Source organism: Pieris napi, chromosome Z, assembly GCF_905475465.1.
Source record: "Pieris napi chromosome Z, ilPieNapi1.2, whole genome shotgun sequence".
Lineage (NCBI taxonomy): Eukaryota > Metazoa > Arthropoda > Insecta > Lepidoptera > Pieridae > Pieris > Pieris napi.
Genome location: NC_062259.1, coordinates 5,547,435 through 5,568,798, shown reverse-complemented (window position 1 = coordinate 5,568,798; position 21,364 = coordinate 5,547,435). Strand labels below are relative to the sequence as shown.

The following is a 21,364-nucleotide window of genomic DNA, read 5'->3' as shown; positions in this document are numbered from 1 at the left end:
GTTATGAATTTAGTAATTTTACGCAATATATAAGTTTATTAGCATTGTCTTTTTAATTGTCAAGCAAATAAAATAAATAAATCATAAATTATTCACGACTATTGGTAGATTAGATTTCTCTGTCAACTGCTGATATTGCTACTGAAATAATGTTAAAAATTATATATTCTTTTCCGATGAAAATCAATCGTATTTATGCCACGACATATACAATAATTAAAATGTTTAATCCATCCATGATTTTCTAACAAAATATGTTTGATTTGTACTAAAGATACTCTTAGGATTAGAGCCGTCGGTGAAATTGAGCTGTCTGGCCGCAAAGCCTCCAAAGATCGACACGTGACGTTCGAATGCATACAGTGATGGATGTCCTAGATAATTTGTGTACACCCTTAGGCCTTCTGCCCATGTGGCCCGCACCTGAATGACTATAGGCAAAAATAAATAGTTTTACCTATTTATTTTTGCCTATAAAAATGGTTGTATGGAAACCAAATGTAATACTTATTTCTTTTGCAAGGGTATGCTTAATAATGTGACAGAGTATCCGCTAAAATCAATACACATACCTTACATATATCTATTATCACAAAACGACGCGTAAGATTGTATCAAACAATAGCTAGAACCAGAAAAAACACTAATTTTATTATAGAACAGAGAGCTAAAGAGCAGGCACTTGATGTTAAGTGATACCGCTGCCCTTGGGCACACTGCCGGAAGGCTCGCAAGTCCGTCGCCGGCCTATTAAGAATTGGTACACTCTTTTCGTGAAGGATCCTAAACCGAATTTGTTCGGAAACATCTCTGTAGGTAGCTGGTTCGTAAAAACTTCTATACAGCGCAGAGTTGCCCCCGAATACAAATGGCAGCCCGTTCGTTTTTAAGCTTTGAAAATAGTCGAGGAAGTTGAAGAAAGAAGAAGAGGAAGTACTAATCAAAAATAGACAAAGGAAGAGGGATACCTGTCTAAAATGATTATTTTAATGAAATTAGCAACCATTGACAAGAGTTATTCAGTATGATCGATTGAAATAAAAGCAGTTTAAATATAGATTAATAGTGATAACTAAACTCGAGTTCCTTTCGCCTGGTCTACGCCCTTGATTTGGGAGCTGGTAGTACGTGTATTGATCATGTTTTTTTTTTAATATTGACGTTCATAAGTCGTAGTTAACAATGTGAGTTAGTAATCAGTGAACACTGCATTAGGTGCACTTAATATAGTAAGAGAAGTGTTTAGTCCTATAACTATGAAAAAAATTGTTCATTGTTTAACTATTTATTCGTATCAATGTGTGTGTATCTTTTTATGTGCTTGATAAGATATACAAAGTATCCAACATATGTATATCTATTTGTGTCATATGTGTCGTATAAATGTCTAGTCTATTTAGATTTCAAATACGAGGTTTTTAGCGGATTAAAATGGCGGGTGGGAGGTATTTTCCACTGGGCGGAGCCTGGGGAAAAATCGCCGCCTTTCGGTCGCCACGCCCACTCAAAACTTTTTATATATAAATAAACTTCTAACTAAAGAATAATATTAATGTGTTAGATATTTAACCCAACCACAAACGTTCATTCGAAAAGGTATCATCACCTTATCAATGTTATCTTATAAATGTTAAAATACTACAAAAATCTGTCATTCAATTTATTTAGATTTTAGAGTCAGGTTCTGAAAGTCGCCTTGCCCCGAATTCTGTCATATGCAACGGAAACTGGACAGTTTATATTGACAGGTGAAATCTTAGGTTGATATTGTTTACAACCGACAAATTTAGCTCAAAAGGATATAAAATTTATTTTTCGGAGTACTATAATAAAGCACTGCTGTATTATTACACTTATTGATCACGAAAACTGTGTCAATTGGCAATATCTCTGCTGTATCTACTCAATAAAGTTTTTTTTTTTTAGACAATTCACACCAATTGACCTAGTCCCATGCTAAGCTGGTGAAGCTTGTGTTATGGGTACTAGGCAACGGATATACATACATATCATACATAGATAGACCTAACACATATAAATACATATTTAAACACCCAAGACCTAAGCACAACACCAAATGCTCATCACATCGATGTTTGTCTCAGCCGGGATCGAACCCGGGACCCATGGATTCGCAGTCAGGAGTACTAACCACTAGACCAATAAGCCGTCCTATGTATGTGGGGAAGAATAAAAATCTTACTTCCCATAGCCCATAGCATAAATCACTTTCATATTTCCCATAGCCTTGTCCAATCAAAATGTTAAGGTCCAATTTAACGCATAAAATGATGCCCGTATGTCAATAACGCTTTAGATTTGACATACTTCAAACACTCTTAAGAGGCCTTTTTAGTGAGATAAACACAAGGGATAAATAAGATTAAATTTCTATCTTAATCACATGTGACTGACACTTACATGTTACATTTTATTATTTTCGCTTACTCATACTATGAAATAAAAATCTTAAGTTTAAATGGCGTTGAAGTTACAATATTTTTAAATTGAAAATAATATTTTAGTTTAGTCTATGAAACTGTTTCATTGTTTGAATAATGAGAAAATAAAAAGCCTGAAACCACTATAAAAACTGTTTGTACTTTATCCACGACGTTAGGACATTTAGAGATCAAATTTTAAATTACCAATGAGACATAAGTGTATCAAAACAGTTAATTATTCAGTTACCAATATCAATAAATACATAAATTTTATAACCAAAATATTTCAGTGCTTCCAATTTTCAAAAAGGAAGTTATTTTTCAAGTATTTTGTCTGCATTACTGAAAGTCAGTCAGTCAAAATAAGTAAAAATACATACGATCACTAGGTTTACTATAGGATATGTTTTTCTTAGATTCGATATACCGAAAAAAATATTTTTGCTACTGCATTTTGAGTAGTGATGTATGACCTAAATTAGCCAACTATTAGTCTCAAGATTATTCTTTCAGATCTCAGATGTTGCATTTTCCTTACAAAAAAAACACGTACATTAAGAGGCTGCAACTGTTCTTATAGCTATCTATGTCCCGTACAAAGCGTTTCCAAAATCGCCAATATCACCGAAACCACAGTAGACCATATTCGAACAATGAACCAGTAGGGCCGGGAGAGAGAAACTTAATATAACTTTCTTTCATCAAATTTATCAACAGTTTATTTCTTGTCTTTAATAATTATTATAGATAAGAATACTTTTATTTATATAAAACATCTAAAAAAAAACAATGGCGCTACAACCTCTTTTAGATCTGGGCCTCAGATTTCTGAATCTGTTTCATGATCATTTTTGTGCCTGACACACGCCGTCGACTTTTTGGGTCTAAGACACATCGGTTTCCTCACGATGTTTTCCTTCACCGTTCGAACGAATGTTAAATGCGCACATAGAAACAAGGTCCATTGGGGCACAGCCGAGGATCGAACCTACGACCTAAGGGATGAAAGTCACATGCTGAAGCCACTAGGCTAACACTAGGTTATATGATGAATTGCATTAACGAACGTCATCACGATTAAAATAACAAAAAAAAAATAGTTTATTTGCATGTTATATGAATAATATATGTTTATTGTTTATGTATGAAGATAATTAATTAAGTGGTCGTTATAAAAGCTTATAAAATACATCAATCTATAACCTGATAATTAACATAGATAATATTAGTATGTATATAAATAAAGGAATGAACTATATGAGACGAAAACTAAAAAATTTCCGCCTAATAACATGAAACATAAAAACATCATTTAGTTATATTTCAAAGCATTTTTGATTTTGGTGGTTTATTGTTTATAGATATACGTATATAGATATATTGTGGGTATACTCTGCTTGCATTTAAGAAAGTGTTATTAATTCGGTCAGAAGTTCCAACAACCTAGAAAAACTTGTAGTGATCTGAAGAGAGGCACGAGAACCCGATCCCCACACACTGAACCGACCCAGTTGTTGTGACGCAACAGTGAAGATTGCCACACGATGTTTCGAAATAAAGAACGTGTGTGAAGAAATTAAACTAAGCCTAATGGTTAAGCGTGCGGCTTGTGCAGTGCTCACGGTCCTATTCGGTCATACCCCAAAAAAATTACGTTCAGCCAGATCAGCCCTGCGATTCTGTAACTAGATTACGGTACTTCGCAAATTATTATTTTTTAAATTGTTTTTATTAATAAACTAATTACATTTTTACTTTTTTTATAGGAGCAAACGGGCGAGTGCGTTGCCGGCCTTTTAGTATGTTTAAGTAACAAAATAATAGAACTAAATAAGTAATTCAGTGAATACATACAGTTTTATATGACTTATGCTACATGAGGGGTTAGATTGGATGGATATTAAAGTGATCAGCTAGCGTAGGCTTTGACTAACGGTGCGAGAAATATGGCTGCATCCACGGAACTCAAATATCCTTGTATAACATAGGCATAAGTAGAGCTAAATTAAACCGATAAACTTTCAACGCAATTTAATAATGTTGCTTCGCTGCGTTATTGCCTATACGTATATACACGAAAATTACCCTCTACTTTTATAACTAAGGTACTCCATTGATCTGATGAAATGATTTAGTTTTTATGCATAGCTAGCGCACCCGACAGATCTCTTGCACACACGTCTTACATTTCGAGATGCCATTGGAGAAAAGCAGATGCCACAGTAATGTATTTTGTAAAGGTATTTAACAACATAAATTAAGAAAAAAAACGTAAATGTCCACCACCAACATGACAAATATATATTTCTCTAAAAGAACTTGTGAAATTTTATATTTCAGTTACGTAGATATAATAGAATAAATATGTATCTTAATATATACAGAAATATCGAGTAAGGGTTTCCTTTGTGATACAACCAATACCACCTTTTTCATTACATGTATCATTAATAATATTGCGCTAACAACAGACTTAGTCAGTTTAAGACTGAATTTGTAAGAGTTGCATTGTCTATTATAAAATTAAGGCTATTTTTTAGTTTATTTATTTTTCTATTAATTGTCACAATTTAAGTTGGTTAATTTATCTAAAACAAATTATCGTGATTCATGAGTATTTTTCCTTTTGAATATTTTTGTTTTTAATATCCCTTTCACTGTCTACATATGTTTTAATTGCATTGTTTTATAACTCATGAAGTTTTGCACTTCTTGCGCTCACCTTATTTAATATTTTTCTCCACAGTGGTTGCCTGCCGCTATTTGCTCTTCTTTGTATTTCATTATTTTAATTATACTGCATTGAAGAGTAAATAAAAAAAAAAATTTAATTGATCTTATATTTATGAATACCGAAATTCAAATAGGCTCTTTTAACATACAATATTATTGGTCCCTTGAACCTTATTATTACTTTACCATCACTTCTCCACGTATATATAAACTGTATATCAACATAATCCCCTTTGATACTCCTTAAAGTAATAGAATAATCGTAAAAGAAATAAGAAATTAATTTCATGAAAATCACCTTAAATTTTAACAAGTTATAAAAATTACGAGTTGATGTCAGTGAGGGCCAGACGAGGGTTACGCGGGATGTCTACAACAATAGATTTGCTTTGGGGAGCCCAATAAAAACTTGACAAATGGCGTTTCATAATCGCATCGCATACCGAGCCTCGTCACCGACGTGCCTTTTTATGCTCCCCCCAAAATGTCCTAAATTACGAGATACCACATCGAACATAAGTGGTTAAATTAGCAACCGCAATAATTTGATTACATAAGTACGTAACACTCACTCTCAATTATGGTATCAACAATGGTCAATACTATCTTGTGGTTACATACATCAGACAAGGACTAGGCTGGTATTGTAAATCGGTAATCTAATATGAGCCTCTTCTGCTAATTCTCGTAGATGATTAGTTAGTTAAATCGTATTGTCGGGGATTAATATTGCTATTTCCCTTTGAGCACAATTAACTTAAGGTGATTTAGTATCCATTACGCATTATTAACTTAAAGGAATGTGCAATCAAATTTCTAGTTAACTCAAGCGTTAAGAAATTTTATTTGTAAAATCATTTCTCAAATTCGTTTTCAAACACGATTGTAATCTATTACAAATATAAAATACTATTATTTTAATAATTAATATTTTAATGTAAAGCATTTAAAATGTTAACTAATGAGTCCCAAATTAAATGCTCCAAAAAACTGTTTAGATCAATAATTATTGTCATTGGTTAAGTATGAAATTTTGATAGTTGTAATTTGCCTTTATTACATAAACATAACGTTGACGTCTTGTATGTAATGTGTTGACAATTAAAATTAAAGGAAAACCATATTCTTTATTTTTTTTTATATATTTAGGCTTTTAAAATAATTATTGTCATTGATTTGGTATGAAGTAGTAATTTTTATTTATCACTTAAACTGGGTCTGAAGCTATTCCTACAAGCCGAGGGAACTTATTAGCTTCGACGTGAACATATATATATATAATAATCGCGGTAAATGTTAGGATGTGGAAGATTTATCTGGTCAGGATTTTTTTTTATTATTTTTTTTTATTATGATTAACGCACGTTAATCTAACAAACTTAACGATTGCAATACAAAGTTAAAGTTAAATAAAAATATAACCGTTAATTTCATATTGATTCAATCATTGATATTGAACTCTTTCATCTAAAGTACGCTTTCGAATAAGGCGGAATCATTAAAACTAATTACCAATATAATTAAACAGATTTGAATGAATTTCACCCTTTTGACATAAACATAAGATCGCACTTAATTCTCACATAAACCTTAAGGTCATAAAGTAAGTGGGCTTATTACTATCGACTACCCCGGTCAAGGAATTTGAAGTAATAAGGGTGAGCGAGTCACCGAAATATTGCCGAAATCACGGCACCCCGCTATATTATTATTAAAAATAATTTCTCATTTTTATTGTCCGCCTACCCAGGAGTTTTAATAAAGAAAATGACGATGTAACTCTTTGTGACCAAATAAATTAATCACTTATTGTGATTTAATAAGTTGATTACTTGAAGCCAAGGTATTGATGTTTTTATTTAAGCAAATTATGCCTAGTAGCGAGGTACGGGACTCTCAACCCTGAGTACGTACGTTCGAATCACGGAAGTGCACTTAAGTATTTATTTTCATGCAGAAAAGGCAAGCGTCTTGAGGGCACCCGAATGATTTAGACCCAAATCGTCGGTGTCTATCTATTAAGAAAAAAATATCAATAAAACAGTTACTGTACTTAATTCTTTACCTTCTAATATCGTTACCAATATCGATCCCGATGTCAATAATGAAGACTTAGGGTTCTTCAAGAAAAGAGTGTTCCAATTATTAAAAGGCCGACAACACACTCGCGAGCCCTCTGGTATTGAGAGAGTCTCTAGACTCTAAACGTTAGTAATCGTTAGTTAAGTGTTAAGCGATACCAATAGGGAAATTGTGTTGTCGCTGTGGCAATATTTAAAAAAAATTATGTTTATCTAAAATAAACATATGGGTTGCCCGAAAGAAATCGCTTGTAAAGAAAGAAAAGCAGAAGATACAAATTGTGCCATAAACTATTCTTTTGGACTTATTCAATATGCCTTAACAGTAATGTATGTACAAAGTCGAAACTAAAATTTATATGATAATTTGTCAACATTTATATATTTACCTTATTTCTTATTTTTACAGTAACTTAATACTACAATAGAAAACTAAACTAAAAACATTACATATAAACATAACAATTACAAACTTAAAACCTAAACCATTTTATAACTAATTATAAATAATTCAATTCTTGTGAATTCAGCCAGTGTGCAACTAAATATATCCGTCTCACAAGCAATAGTGTTTAGGGTGCGCAAAACACGCGTAAATGGTGCTTCTCTAAATAAGTTCGTACGCGCCCGAGGCACTGCCAGCAATTGCGACCGCTTACCGCACCGAGTGTGGTTATTTGGCACACGCAACCCCAGTCTTTCTAACATTTCCGCATTATATATTTTACCTCTAAAGACCTTAAAAAAATATAATGTGATAGTAAGTTCCCTCCTTACCTCTAACTTGTTGTATCCTACCATACCCAAGACAAACAAAGTTGGATACATTACTGGGTAAAATGGGTACACTGTCATGTCCCATTTACCGTCCCTCAGGCGCCTGGTAGACAGTACACAGGACGCCCATGGTAGCTTTTCTCGCTTTGGTCGAACGGCTCAGCATCAGAACCTTTTACATCTGGGCGTTAGATTTCTATATCTTTTTTGTTTTTTTTAAATATATATTTATATAGATTGTCGAGGTAATGTAGTACGTTGATGTACAGTAATGTAATCAAATATCAATGAATTCGCCTGATGTTAGCGATGTTAAGAGCTGCCGCGGCGCTTTCTGCGTAAATATCTTGGTGCGTATTATACGTATATATGTTAAGATTAGGACTGCTTTTGTTATAGAGAGTATTTTTCTCTTCCTCACATCCAAATTATATTATTTGAATGAAAACATTGACTTAATCGTATGTTAAATAAACTAGACATAAAATTTTACATGCATTATTCATCTACTACAATGAGAAGAATTTTCGAAATCCTATCGCTAAAATAGAACCTGGAGAAAACAGTACGAAGCGGTTAAGAAATATGTAAATTCTTTTTTTTTAATGTAATAGGAGGCTCATCTGATGTTAAGTGATACCGCCGCGGGCCGCCCATGGACACTCACACTGCCAGAAGGCTCGCAAGTGCGTTGCCGGCCTTTCAAGAATTGGTTCTTGTCTTGAAGGACCCTAAGTCGAATTGGTTCAGAAATACTTCAGTGGGCAGCTGGTTCCACACTGCCTTGAAAACGCTCAGTTGTGGAAAGGCGGACGTCGAGGTGATACGGATATGGAATTTCGTATTCTGCCTCGACGTCCGATGATGAAACTCAGCTAAAGGTATTAATCCAAACAACTCCTCTGAACACTCTCCATGGTAAATGCGGTAGAAGATGCAGAGAGACCCCACAGCTCTACGCAACGCCAAAGGATCGAGCCGCTCGGAGAGGGATTGGTCGTCGTTCGTTGAATACGGAAATCTAAGTTAAATACTCAGTCTCAATGAATATTGTAATTACTTTACGGTGGACATCAATTTTACTTCGATTACGTAACGAAATATTAAATGATTTAACAATTTCGTTACGTGTTCCTATTCAGTGTTACGTTTATAATGAAAGAAATACATTTTTAAACATTTAAATCCTCTTCACAAAATAAAAATACTTGACTTACTGATAAATTATTAAATTATAATTAAATAAGATTTTCATTAGAAAATGTTTCTATTAAACTAAATACTCACCAATGACCATTGTTGTCACCCATACGTTCACTCGTCAGATTCCCTATAAATTTTAAATTATATGCGAACAGAAACTGGAGATTTCATGTTAGTAAAAAAGTATCATCACGTCATAGTACAACATTATATTTTATCGTTCTTTTTAAAGTTATACAGATATAGCAAATGTGATTTTTCCGCGATGGCGGTTTGGGGCGTGTCACGTGTAATCCCGCCCAGTTGCGCTCGCCGCGACGTCAGTTTTACGCGGGCCTTCGTTAAGTGTTGACGTGTTTGTGCCTTTCGTTCAATCGACAAGCACGTAAACCATTTAATCGAGGTAAGTAACAATTTCTATAGACAGTGTATTCATACAATTCGAAAATTTAGGATTAATATCAGTGTTTAGTTTGTAATTTTTCTTTAGTGTCTGTGCGGTATATCATCGAAAATCTATTTAAAGTCATAAAATATAAAGAATATTTATTTTTTCACAAGATTCTCTAATTCAAATTCTGTACTTACAGTCTAAATAAAATCAAACCCAAAAAGCTTTACTTTTAAGTAAATTTATTGTGAGATTCATACATTTAATTTATGGACAATAATAATGGAAACACTTATATTATAATAGATATAATATTTATTAACTTATTAAGATATATTTTAATTAAATTAATAAATTTATTGAAAATGTATAGGTTTTATATGAACACTTGAATCTAAAATATTCCGTTATTAAAAAAATCTAAAATAAAAGTATTATTATTACTATTTTTAGTTCAGATTTCTACACTTGATATGATTTTATTAAAGATAAACGGCGTTCAAATATTTATAAACTAACTTCTTTTCAGACACTCAACATGATATCAAGCAGTTATATCTTTTCACGCGATAACTTTATTAATAAATGGTAAAAACTACTTAATTTACTAAGCATTGCGAATTGACTATCATTTTATAGTGATAAATTGCAACAATAGTTATTTAAATAATTATGTATTTAATAATATTTTACATCGCCAGTCTTATGAACTTTAAAATCCTTTCATAAAAGTTTGAGTGAGATACATTTTATCAAATCCAATTAAAAAGAAGTAATATTGTAAAAGTTAACTAAAATTACGAAAACACGTAAAATTATATATATATTTTTTTATCGGCGGTCCAACGTTGCATGGCTTTGGAAATTGAGATTTGCATAAGAAACTTTTTAAAGAAATAATTATTGTCTTTTATTGACATAACTTTCACACATTTGATAATAAAACAATTTTTTACCGGATTGAAGTTATGTATTTAAAATTATTTTTCATAATTTAAAATTTAACTGACGTTTCGCGTGCTTTACAGCGTTCCGTCGTGTCACCGTGACCACGCACGCTGTAAAGCACGCGAAACGTCGGTTAAATTTTAAATTATGAAAATATACAAAAAAATTATTAAGAAATAATTATTAATACCAATGAAGCTATAAGAAATGGTATCTTCTTCTTTCCTGAAGCTTTACTTAATTGATGAAAAACCTTTCAAATTAGCAGAGCTTTTGAATAAAAATTCGATTCATACGTACTAATACAATTTAAAACACTCCTAGGAGTTAATGAAGATTCAGAAATAAGCCTAATTATCTTTATAATTTAATATTTTAGAAAATATTTTGTCTGTAAAATTTAACAATTGAGCTTTTTACGTAATAGGAGACAAACGGACAGGAGGCTCACCTGATGTTAAGTCGCCGCCCATGGACACTCACATTGCCAGATGGCTCGCAAGTGCGTTGCCGGCCTTGAAAGCGTTAATGAAAATTGACTCCATCTTTTTCTGATTCATCGCGAAAATGAAATAATTCTTTAGTGAAAAACGCTAAATTGTTAAAATTTGAAATATTTAATTTAATGATAACGGAATTTTTAACTAAATAATTATGTATTGTCTGTGTACTTTGTACGGAATATTTAACTAATTGAGTCATCCGCCATATGTTCGCTTCTAGTTGGGACTTTTTAATAATTGATTTTCATTAAATTTTACTTATTTAATGTGATAATATTATATTTTTACGAAATATTTTTTCAACTATGACAAAAACGTATTGTAATATACAATGAACATTTCCATGTTGTAGTTGTCCCAAAATACTGTGTAATTTGAAAAGTGTACATGGTCTAAGTGCAGATACAACTACATATGGAATTGCGAGAAGGTTAAGGGGAAAAAATAAAAAGTTGTTTCGATACTTATATTAATTACCAAGTAGAGCAACAATCAAATTCGATATCGACATAGATAATCACAATTCTATGGAAATACTAATTTCAAAGATACCACATAGCTTATTGTTTTATTAAAATAACATCATATATAAAAAATAATTTCTTTTTATAAATATTTAACGATAGTAACATGACATAAAAAACTTAAATCTATGTTTAGTAATCACCCTTATTTCAATAATATCACAATCAGCTACTGTAATGTCACTTTCTTAACTCTAATCAACTTACGTCTCTCTCTCTCTCTAACTCTCTCATCTCCTATATCTACTCTTAGTTTATAATAATATTTATAAAAATTGTCATTTTCTTCAGTCTTCTTCGTCAATAGTTGCATTACTAATAATTAGTTGCTTGTTTTATAAAATTCGTGGTACCTTGAAGGAATTAAATTCTGTTTGCAAAGAGAAATCAAAACTTTATATTTAGCTGATGTTATCGGTAGGGTTTTTAGTGCAATATTATTTTACTTGTTCCAATATTATTTTTCTTGTCCTAGAAAATCCCCTCTAGATTAGATAAGAAGATCTTATTTATTTATTAATTTATTCACACTTCATTGCCATAATACATATAGAAAAAAAAACCCTTGATTGAAAAAAGATCTTAATAGATTTACTAACAATTTATTTTTTTTGCATCTAGCCAAATATATTTGTTACATTTCCGTTTCTTGGTCGTACGTCGATGAACTAACGACGCTTTTTTCTTGAGGCTGATGATGTTGTGGAACAGACTAGATGCTTCAATGAGAGATTGTTGTACTCGTACTTGGTTGAAATGGTGACTGTGACCCAGCACTCAAAGTACTCCATGCGTGTTCAGAGGTATTAGCTTTCTGAACGACACTTGTAACAGCAGTTAATTCTTGAATTCGACTTGATTAAGTGATGATAATGTATCGTTATATTCTCCTGTATAATTGTAAGGAACAGGAGTTAATGATCTGAATTTGGGAATTAGTATTTGTAATAACGCTTCCGGTCTAATAATCTTTCCGGGAAGGTATCTAATGGTTTATCCTTTATCAGAGGTGCAAAGTAATTTTGTTTGTCACAAGAGACACAATCTTCAGCGACTGTAGTTCAGTGTTTAGACTTGACATAAAATATTCCATGTCCACGTCGTTAAAGATATCTTTTAAAAGATAGAAAAACTCGGATACGATACCTTTAAGTATCGGGTTCAAAATAATCGGAACTTTTGGCGAATGCCATATTTTCAAGAAGGTCAAATCCACATTCATTTGACCCTAGGATCCCTAAAACGGTAAGATCGTTAAATATATTTATAATATTCGTTAAAAACTGAATTCCTTAAGTATTATTAATTAAAAAACGTACTTTACGTACGTTAATTAATATTTCGAAAACTTAAAATTGAACATAAAAATTCATAGATCACATTTAAATAATTAGATCGACCAAAGTAGAAACGAACAAGTGGCGATATCTCTATTAATTTTGGAGTTTAAACCTTAAATTACACAATATGAAAAAAACGTATTTAGGCATAAAATTATTTAATTTCATTACTTAGGAAATAATTTTGAATCCAATGAATTTCACAAAATAGTAGTTGTCTTTTTGATCTTTGCTGACGTCGATATAACACTTTGATCAACACAAATCTATAATTTTGAAAAGAATGACTCTTGCCGGCGTTTGATTTTTAATTAACAAAATAATGGATATAAAACAATACGTGTTAATGGCGGGTGTCAAGTTATAGCATGATACCGAGCGAAAATTTCCCATTTTGAAATAGCAGCTTTAAACGTTTATATTGAGTTTCGAGGTATTAATAATCACTCAAATATAATTAAAGGTATGCGTGCTAACCAATGTACAATTAACAATTCAATATTCTATACATAGTAGGAATAATAATAACAATATAACATTTCAATAAGAACAAAAATCAATCCAACTAATATAGAACAACTATTTTATTAATAGTTTATTGTTGATTGTAATCCGTTGATGTTATTTATATATATTCAATTAAAAAATTAACAGTGTCCGCAATCAAACCACTAATTTTCAGCATCAACATATTAAATTACCATCATCTAAAATATGAATTAATATATTAAAAATCAAGCAAAGCGAAAAATGTTCGTCGCATATGAATAATATAACAACGTAAAAAAATTCAGCAATAACCAAAATCTGTACATTTGAATATAAGCCTCGAATTGGTTTTTAAATAACGATTTAATTGCATACCACGGCCTCCGTCACGCGGCTGCAGCAATGATTCTTATCTTGAAACTTATTGAAAAAGGGGCGAATTCCTATCAGGCGTAAATCAGCACCAATGTGTAGGAACGCTGCTAGATCTCTTTTATTGCCCACTTAAAGGCGATTACAACCGTAATCTATAACTACGATTCTATATTATTTTATTATAAGTACAACTACCTATATTAACGCTTTAGTAAGCATTCATAAGATATTGTATGTAATCCATAAGTTAACTATTTATAAAAAGAATTAAAAAAGCAAATCAATCAAAACTGCTGGCCCATACATACGACTACATTGTGACCAGGAATTAGTAATGGTCAATAATTGTGTTGCATTGGAAAACAGAAAGCTTTTTCTAGAGAAAAGTACAATTTTACAGTTAAAATAACACATTTGAGACTTAAATATTTAAACTGTATAAATATAATGTATATATCCTGCTTATTATACATTAAGTATACAATATGTAATCGAATGTTACCTTATTTTTAATAAGTCGAAAACAAAACAAGAAACACTGATATATTATATAGAAGTATAAATAATATACCACGAAATACTAAGAACAATAACTAGAATTCACAAATAGATAAACGGAAATTGTATTATACGCGAGAGCACCAAATGTATCATATCATAAAGTTTACGTTACACCGTATTTATTGGTTCGCCCATTCTTTTCCCGGTTGTTTGGTTTTGTACGTAACTACGGTAGTTATAATGGGGTGTAATGAAAGCCAACTGCTGCTCTAATTCTAAATGCTTTTGTTAGACAAACAACATACCTTTCCGTTATATCTTTGTAGATATAGATCTTATACTGCTAGTAGACCTCATTAGCAGCGTTATCATACATAAAAAAAGCTATTCATTTTCTTAATAAGAATCTACAATACCTTTTTAAATTTTCGAATATCGAACGAAATTCCCAACGTAAATGTTAAGTAGTTCTCTACTCACATATCATTTATTAGATATAGCAAATAAATTGATTTGCACTACACAACCGCAAATGCTTTAACTATTGACAACAAAGGATATCTTATACGCTTACAGGTGTCATATTACAAGAGCGATAATTTGATTTACCCTGTGTCTTAGTGACGGTTGGATACACCCTTTGCGTTGTGGTTGTTTACACAAGCAAACGTAAGCTCAAAGGAGACCGTTTACTTAGCATTTGATTACAGAAACGCTACTGACAGTATTATACCAATGTCCGAGCTAATTGCTGGCACATACCCGTAGCGACAAGAGGCAATACCAACCGACTCCTCCCGCCTCACCTCTGTGCTTATCCGATAAAGCGCCTATATATCAAGGAAGTAATTTAAAATCATTTTAAAATTTTTGCCCATATACCATGATCTTTCTATCGATTTTTGTTTGTAATACAGCGATTTGAATTACCTAATTAGATTAATTAGAATGTGCAATCAGCTGCAGGGCCCCAACGAACTGGATATTTTTCGGTGCACCAGCCTGATTAATTATTATAGGACGGGCGTCTGTTAGCACTTGACTCTGATGTTCTTTTGTTATTATTTTACAAATATCTTGGATTCTTTTGTAATTTTTCATTTATCTAAACTTCTTATAAGTTTAGATACGTTTACTTTACGTTTGTGAACGCCATCCGCACCTTGTAATGTTAATTTTTTGTGGCTTTATTCGTGAATGAATAAATAAATCAATATATAATACATATATGTGTTTTTGAGCATCGATAATTAATTAATAAGTAATACACATATTACTAATGCCAACAACTGTTTGCTAAATTACTTTAAACCCCAGGAACACATAATTTAGTTCCGTTTATTTTCAAAACAAACATTTTTATTCTTGTGCGGTTTCATTCTTTTACCGATACTTACGTTGATTTGTTTGTTTTCTTTAAAACGTATTTAACGATGGTTTTCGGAGAAAATGCTAGCATGCTTACCTCGGAATTACAAATTACTAAATTATTAGAATGTAATTAATAATTATTATTAGGTAAAAAATTTACATTCGTTTCATGTATGATTCGCTTTACGTATGGTTTTCACCCATTCTTCGTAATGAGTATATATTCAATAGTTTTTACTTTTGCATCGTCTCAACTAGTTAGAATTTGTTTTTTAAGTGTCACGTTTTTTTAAATGCAAACTGAGACCTTCTTTATTAGGTTAATACGTTTATTGGCTGTTTAAGGCTTATAATACCTTTCCTGAAAATTGATAAAATTTAATTCCAAACACTGACGAGATGGGTGTTGATTTACTAAACTTATGAAATGACTTTTTTTAGGTTACAACAAACGATGGACACTGAAAATGTTTAGAAAATAAAAAACGGCCGTTGAAAAAGTTGCCAATACTTTTATTGTTTTTCGAAGTATTGTCCGTTCCTCTCTTCACATCGTCGCATTCGATGGAACCACTGAGAAAAACAGTGGGCCCATTCTTCCTTAGGGGTTTCTTCTATGGTATTTTCGTAAGCTTTCACCGCATCTTCAGGGCTCGTGAAGCGAATACCTCGAATTTTATATTTAGTTTATCAAATGCAGCATTTGAGTCACCGCCGTTGAACTTATCTAACATTTGGCGACACCAGTCCATGCGAAGGTGTTTCTGGTCGTCGGTTAAAGTATGGAAAATCCATCTGGGCTTGCCCGTATCTGCTGATAGCTGTCACTCTCTTATGTTCCTCCATCATGCATCGCACAGCACAGATGTTATCTTCAGTACTCGCTGTTAAAGGACGATCCCTCACACGGATCATCATTGAGATTCCTACGTCCACGCTTAAACTCGTTAAACCAACTGTAAATAGTGGCACAAGATGGGGCTTCATTAAGGAATGCTAATCGCAGCCTATCATAGCTTTATTGTTGAGTAAGCCCACAACAAAACTCATAATAAATCATTAACCGAAAATTTTCTCGCGTTAGGTTTTTTTTAACGTGTAACAAGACTTTTAGATATGCCGCCAATTCACAAAAACAAATGACAAATGAATACAATATACAATATTAGGTTACCAAAGAGTTCAAGAATTGAAATTAAAAAAAAGTTTTTTTAGCAATTTTTCTAAATGGCCAGTTCTAAACATTTTCAGTGTTACCCACGTAAAAATAAACAATTTTAATAACTAAAACTTTCTTACGTTTCGCTGTGCGACAATTTATTTGTTTGAACAATGACTATATAACTGCTATTTTAGAGTATTCAATACGCGATGGAGGGTTTCCTACATCATATGGCGCCGCAGTTCCTGCACCCTGCCTTGCAAAGCTTTGGATGTGGTGCATTTCGGCCCATCGGTGGTGCTTTTCATCCCCTCTACCCTGGCAAAGCATTCGCCAGACACCTAGGAGAACAGTACGCACTTGGGCAAAGCGTCGGACAGGCACTCAGGGTATGCATACAATTTATAACCTCTATTGAAAGAAAAATGCTTAATTCCGCGGTCAACTTAGGGAATTACTTAATTAGAATGAAGAATATACGCTGAAAAATATGTGAAGCGTTATCGTATACATTATTTAACAGTAATTTTATTTTTGATTGGCCGCTGTCGCGTAATCTATACAAATAAAAAATGTAAAACCCTTTTAAACCTATAGAATGTTCGTGATGACACCAACACGCCACCGCTATATCGGCACAGCTATGCCGTACGAGACGACACCAGTTCACCTGGATCTGCAGCCTCAGCATCTCCAAGACCCTGCAAGGATGATGAGACGACACCTGCTACTCCCTGCTCTGATTCTCATGACTTATTTTCACGTAAGTCGCCGAAACGATCTTAAGTACCTTTATATTTTGACAAAAGACTACGTATGATAACTATTTTATTATAATATTATTTATTCACATAGTATAGTTGTGGACATTAAAAAATTATTAATATATAATATAATATTTTAAGTTATTCTTCTTTTGGCGCGTTAGGGAAAAATTATGGGAGTAAATTTTTCGATGCGCGCGCACACCGTCGGAAAAATCATTTTAGTTTTTACGCCAAAGAAGTTTAACTTCTAACGTTTTTTTTTTGACAAGACTATAAGAATTTATATTCATGCTATGTTCCTTAACAACATAACATACCCTCATTACATGCATCAACAAAATTCCCACATTAGTAAAAAAAAGTAATTCCGAACAGCGGACGGTGAACGAAAGTCATCTTGTGGAGTTTGCGGCACCAGGCTTGGTCCAGGAGTTGCTCAGGCCCACTTTTTGCAAGAGCTGCAGCATCTTTATAGCTTGACAGCTTTACCTAGGGATGTGTCTGCACCTCCTACTCACTCGCTTCACCATCAAGATGAAGATGCTCGTTGGGAGGTAAAAAGGAATTATAAAAATCTTTAGTATATTAAATATGCGAAAAGGTAGAAACTTATTGAAAAGCTACACTCTTTTTGCATTTGCATTATTTTATATAGACTTTACTGAAAATTTTAGCTATTAAAATTTTGTTTCCGCGTTATTTCAATCAATATCTTGGCAGTAATCTCAATACATATATAATTTAAATAAACATCTTTAGCCAGTATAAATTTTACTTAACAGACGTATCAACGAATCCGTGCAAACCGCCAGCGACGTCTCAAACTGCGTACGCGCAAGCGTCACCATACAGTCGAAAGTATGTTGGGCTATGATTTAGAAGATGAGCGGCGAGAGGAAAGACCGCGTGAGACAAGGTCCTACGATGCTGAAGACGAACCCGTTGACGTTGAGGGTGACTCCCTGGGATGGCCAGAAGCGGCGATCAATATTGACGGTTACAATCTTTCAACATTATAAAATTATAGAGTTTGTTTGGTTGAATAACACTAATGTTGAGAAATACTTGATCGAAGATTATGTGTGTATTGTATAGGACCATTTATCGAGGAAGGCTAAATGTAGGAGTTACTTAGGTCAATAATGGGTTATTTCTAGTTACGAGTAATGTAACATAAAAATATACTAAGATGCTGATTCGCTGCACGATACAACTAAACCATAAGTATTTTCTTTAATCAGATGAAAAATATTTCAGATAAAGAACAACGTGGCGATAATGAAAAACTACATTTGAATTATTCCGAGGATTTAGAAATATCGAGTACTAACGATGCGATGCAGTCGCCTGAACGAGTGAGGTATTTTTATTTTTACATATGGAATATATTACAGTAAAAGTGTAATTAAAAGTTATCTTGTTGATTGTGAATGTTTAATTATTAGACTGTGCATTCAAAGTAGACCTTTAAAAATATTTGATGATTTATAAAAATAAGTCGGGTTTTCCTTCCTGACGCTATAACTCCAGAACGCACGAACCGATTTCCACGTTTTTGCATTCGTTGGAAAGGTCTCGGGCTCCGTGAGGTTTATAGAAAATTCAGGAAAAAATTCAACTGAAAAGCGGGATCACCAAACGAATGTTACATAAAACGAAGCCATCTGGTGGAGAAACGGAGTTCGGCGAGTTTGCTAGTGTTTAATAAAACTAAATGCCTAGTAACCGCGTTCATATTTTATTAATGAATGTTTGTATCCACAGTTCTGTACCACGAATGGAAACTCCAAAACCGTTATCTCTTGAATGCACAAAAATTGAAACAGCCGAGCGACCGGCCGAGGTGACAACTACTGAGTGGGCCAGCGGTGCTCCACCGGAAAACTGGCCGACTCTGACCGAAGCTTACGTGCATGCTCGTCACAAATTGGAAGGCGAGATGCCTTCTTCTACCGATTCCCGCAACTAAACACTTCACTGGCTCGTTCTCGTGTATGCAATTAATAATTTCGTAGATAATCCGTACTCGTAGCAGATTATAGACATCGCTCAAATACCTTATGACATTAAATCTAGGGTTATGAGTATGATTTCAGAAATCATACTTATTGCGTAGTCTTGACTCTCTCGAATTGTTAAAAATGGAAAACGTTAGAAACAGTATTCTTATGTATGTACACGAGAATTAATCCTGGTCAATTAAATCTAGCCGCAATGGAGTAAAATTATTTAACTTTCTTTATTCATAGCTTAATGGGGACATGGAAGTGCCAATTCATAGCTTCGAATAATATCGTTTAAGCTGTGAGTAATAAATCGTAGCTATAGCCAAAGAACTCTACGTTTCGCTATTGCTAATCTTCTTTGTATAGTCTCATTTTTGCTGTATTAATAAAACTTACCAGTAAAAACAGGAACCGTATATAGGTTTTTATGCTGTTGTTTGTACGTCATATTAGAAAAAAATTAACTAGAATTATATACTCAATTACTAATAGACACTACTTTAGAAAATATGTGTATTTAAAAATAATATCAACACTTACTACATGTTTATAGATATAAGATTTCTAATGGGCTAACGTGTAGAAAATATGATTTGTCTTCCTTTAAATATAGCACTCAGATAAATTATGTAGTTTCTTTGTATAATAAAAATTGTACACAACCAATTATAAACGGCCCAACTATGTAAGTAGCGCGATTTACGAAAAAACTATAATTTATCTGATTACAAAAATATTGTAAATATGTAATGCTTTGTATGTTTAAATACCCGTTCGTATAATATGCTATTTATTAATTAGCAGTTAATCTTATTCATAAAAACTAAACCAAGTAGACCATGTCGTCTGTGAAATTGTGTTTACGCTAATCCTCAGTTTTAGTCAGTCGAGACTAGGCGTTGTAACTCCCGTTATCCCGTATATCAAAAACGTTGTGACATACTTAGCGCCTAGTCTCTGAATTTTACGTCGCTTAAAGGCCGATTTACATTATCTTAGTGTTTAGGAGAGTGCTTTAGGATAGTACTTTAGTTGAAACATGTAAACGCTACGCTAAAGAACTTGCCTTTCAAGTTGTACTAAAGCACTCTCCTAAACACTAAGATAATGTAAATCGGCCTTTAAGCAGTGTAGACGAGTTAGTTTTTATGAAACAGAAATAAGTATATAACTATTAACTTTTCTTGTTGATGTTTAAACTTCTATATTAAGGTCACTTATCGTTTAATAAATTTTAAAATTTTTACTATGCGTACTTATACTTAGTTAAGTAGTTAACCTTAGCTTATAGCAATGTGTTTATTGCAGCCACAGTAACGGGTTGATGAACATTTTCATTAATTAATGGGACAATAGTGTAACCTCCTTATAAATACTGTATCAATGTAAGTACTGACCTCTTTCGTCTCACCACTCAAATGGGGTTTACGATGTGATGTAAGCTAATTGATCTGGGGGCCTACCATGAGTATTGTTGAAATGTTCCAGTTGAGGTGCTGATGAGTTTAGGTTCCTAAATTAAATTTTTTTTTTTCTGACTATAACCTTTTATAAAGTGAAACGTATTGGAATCGAAAGACCAAACAAAAGAACGATTTTTTTATTGCAGGTCATACTTGCTTCGACAGATGATTCTATGATAATTAATTGAATCCTTAAATATTTCAAATAATTCGTCAATTACAATAAGCTGTTATGATTTAAGTACATATAATTACTTAATAAAAATTATACTTAAAATATATTTTA

The 21,364-nt window shown here is 32.7% G+C and overlaps 1 protein-coding gene across 1 annotated transcript; it reads left to right on the top strand.

The window, feature by feature from the left end:
- Positions 1-10,163: 10,163 nt before the first annotated feature.
- Positions 10,164-20,655, top strand: LOC125062263 (protein Teyrha-meyrha). Its single transcript, XM_047668058.1, has 7 exons — positions 10,164-10,217; positions 17,037-17,231; positions 17,440-17,605; positions 17,985-18,163; positions 18,392-18,605; positions 18,867-18,969; positions 19,374-20,655. The coding sequence occupies exons 1-7, from the start codon at positions 10,215-10,217 to the stop codon at positions 19,576-19,578; spliced, it is 1,065 nt and encodes a 354-aa protein (XP_047524014.1). The 5' UTR covers positions 10,164-10,214; the 3' UTR covers positions 19,579-20,655.
- The last annotated feature ends 709 nt before the right edge of the window (positions 20,656-21,364 follow it).

Bases quoted from the DNA above. Each gene is read 5' to 3' on its own strand.
- LOC125062263 (XM_047668058.1), top strand. The intron at 17,606-17,984 runs GTAAGTCGCCGA...AATTCCGAACAG, and splicing joins TTCTCATGACTTATTTTCAC to CGGACGGTGAACGAAAGTCA. The intron at 18,606-18,866 runs GTTACAATCTTT...AAAATATTTCAG, and splicing joins AGCGGCGATCAATATTGACG to ATAAAGAACAACGTGGCGAT.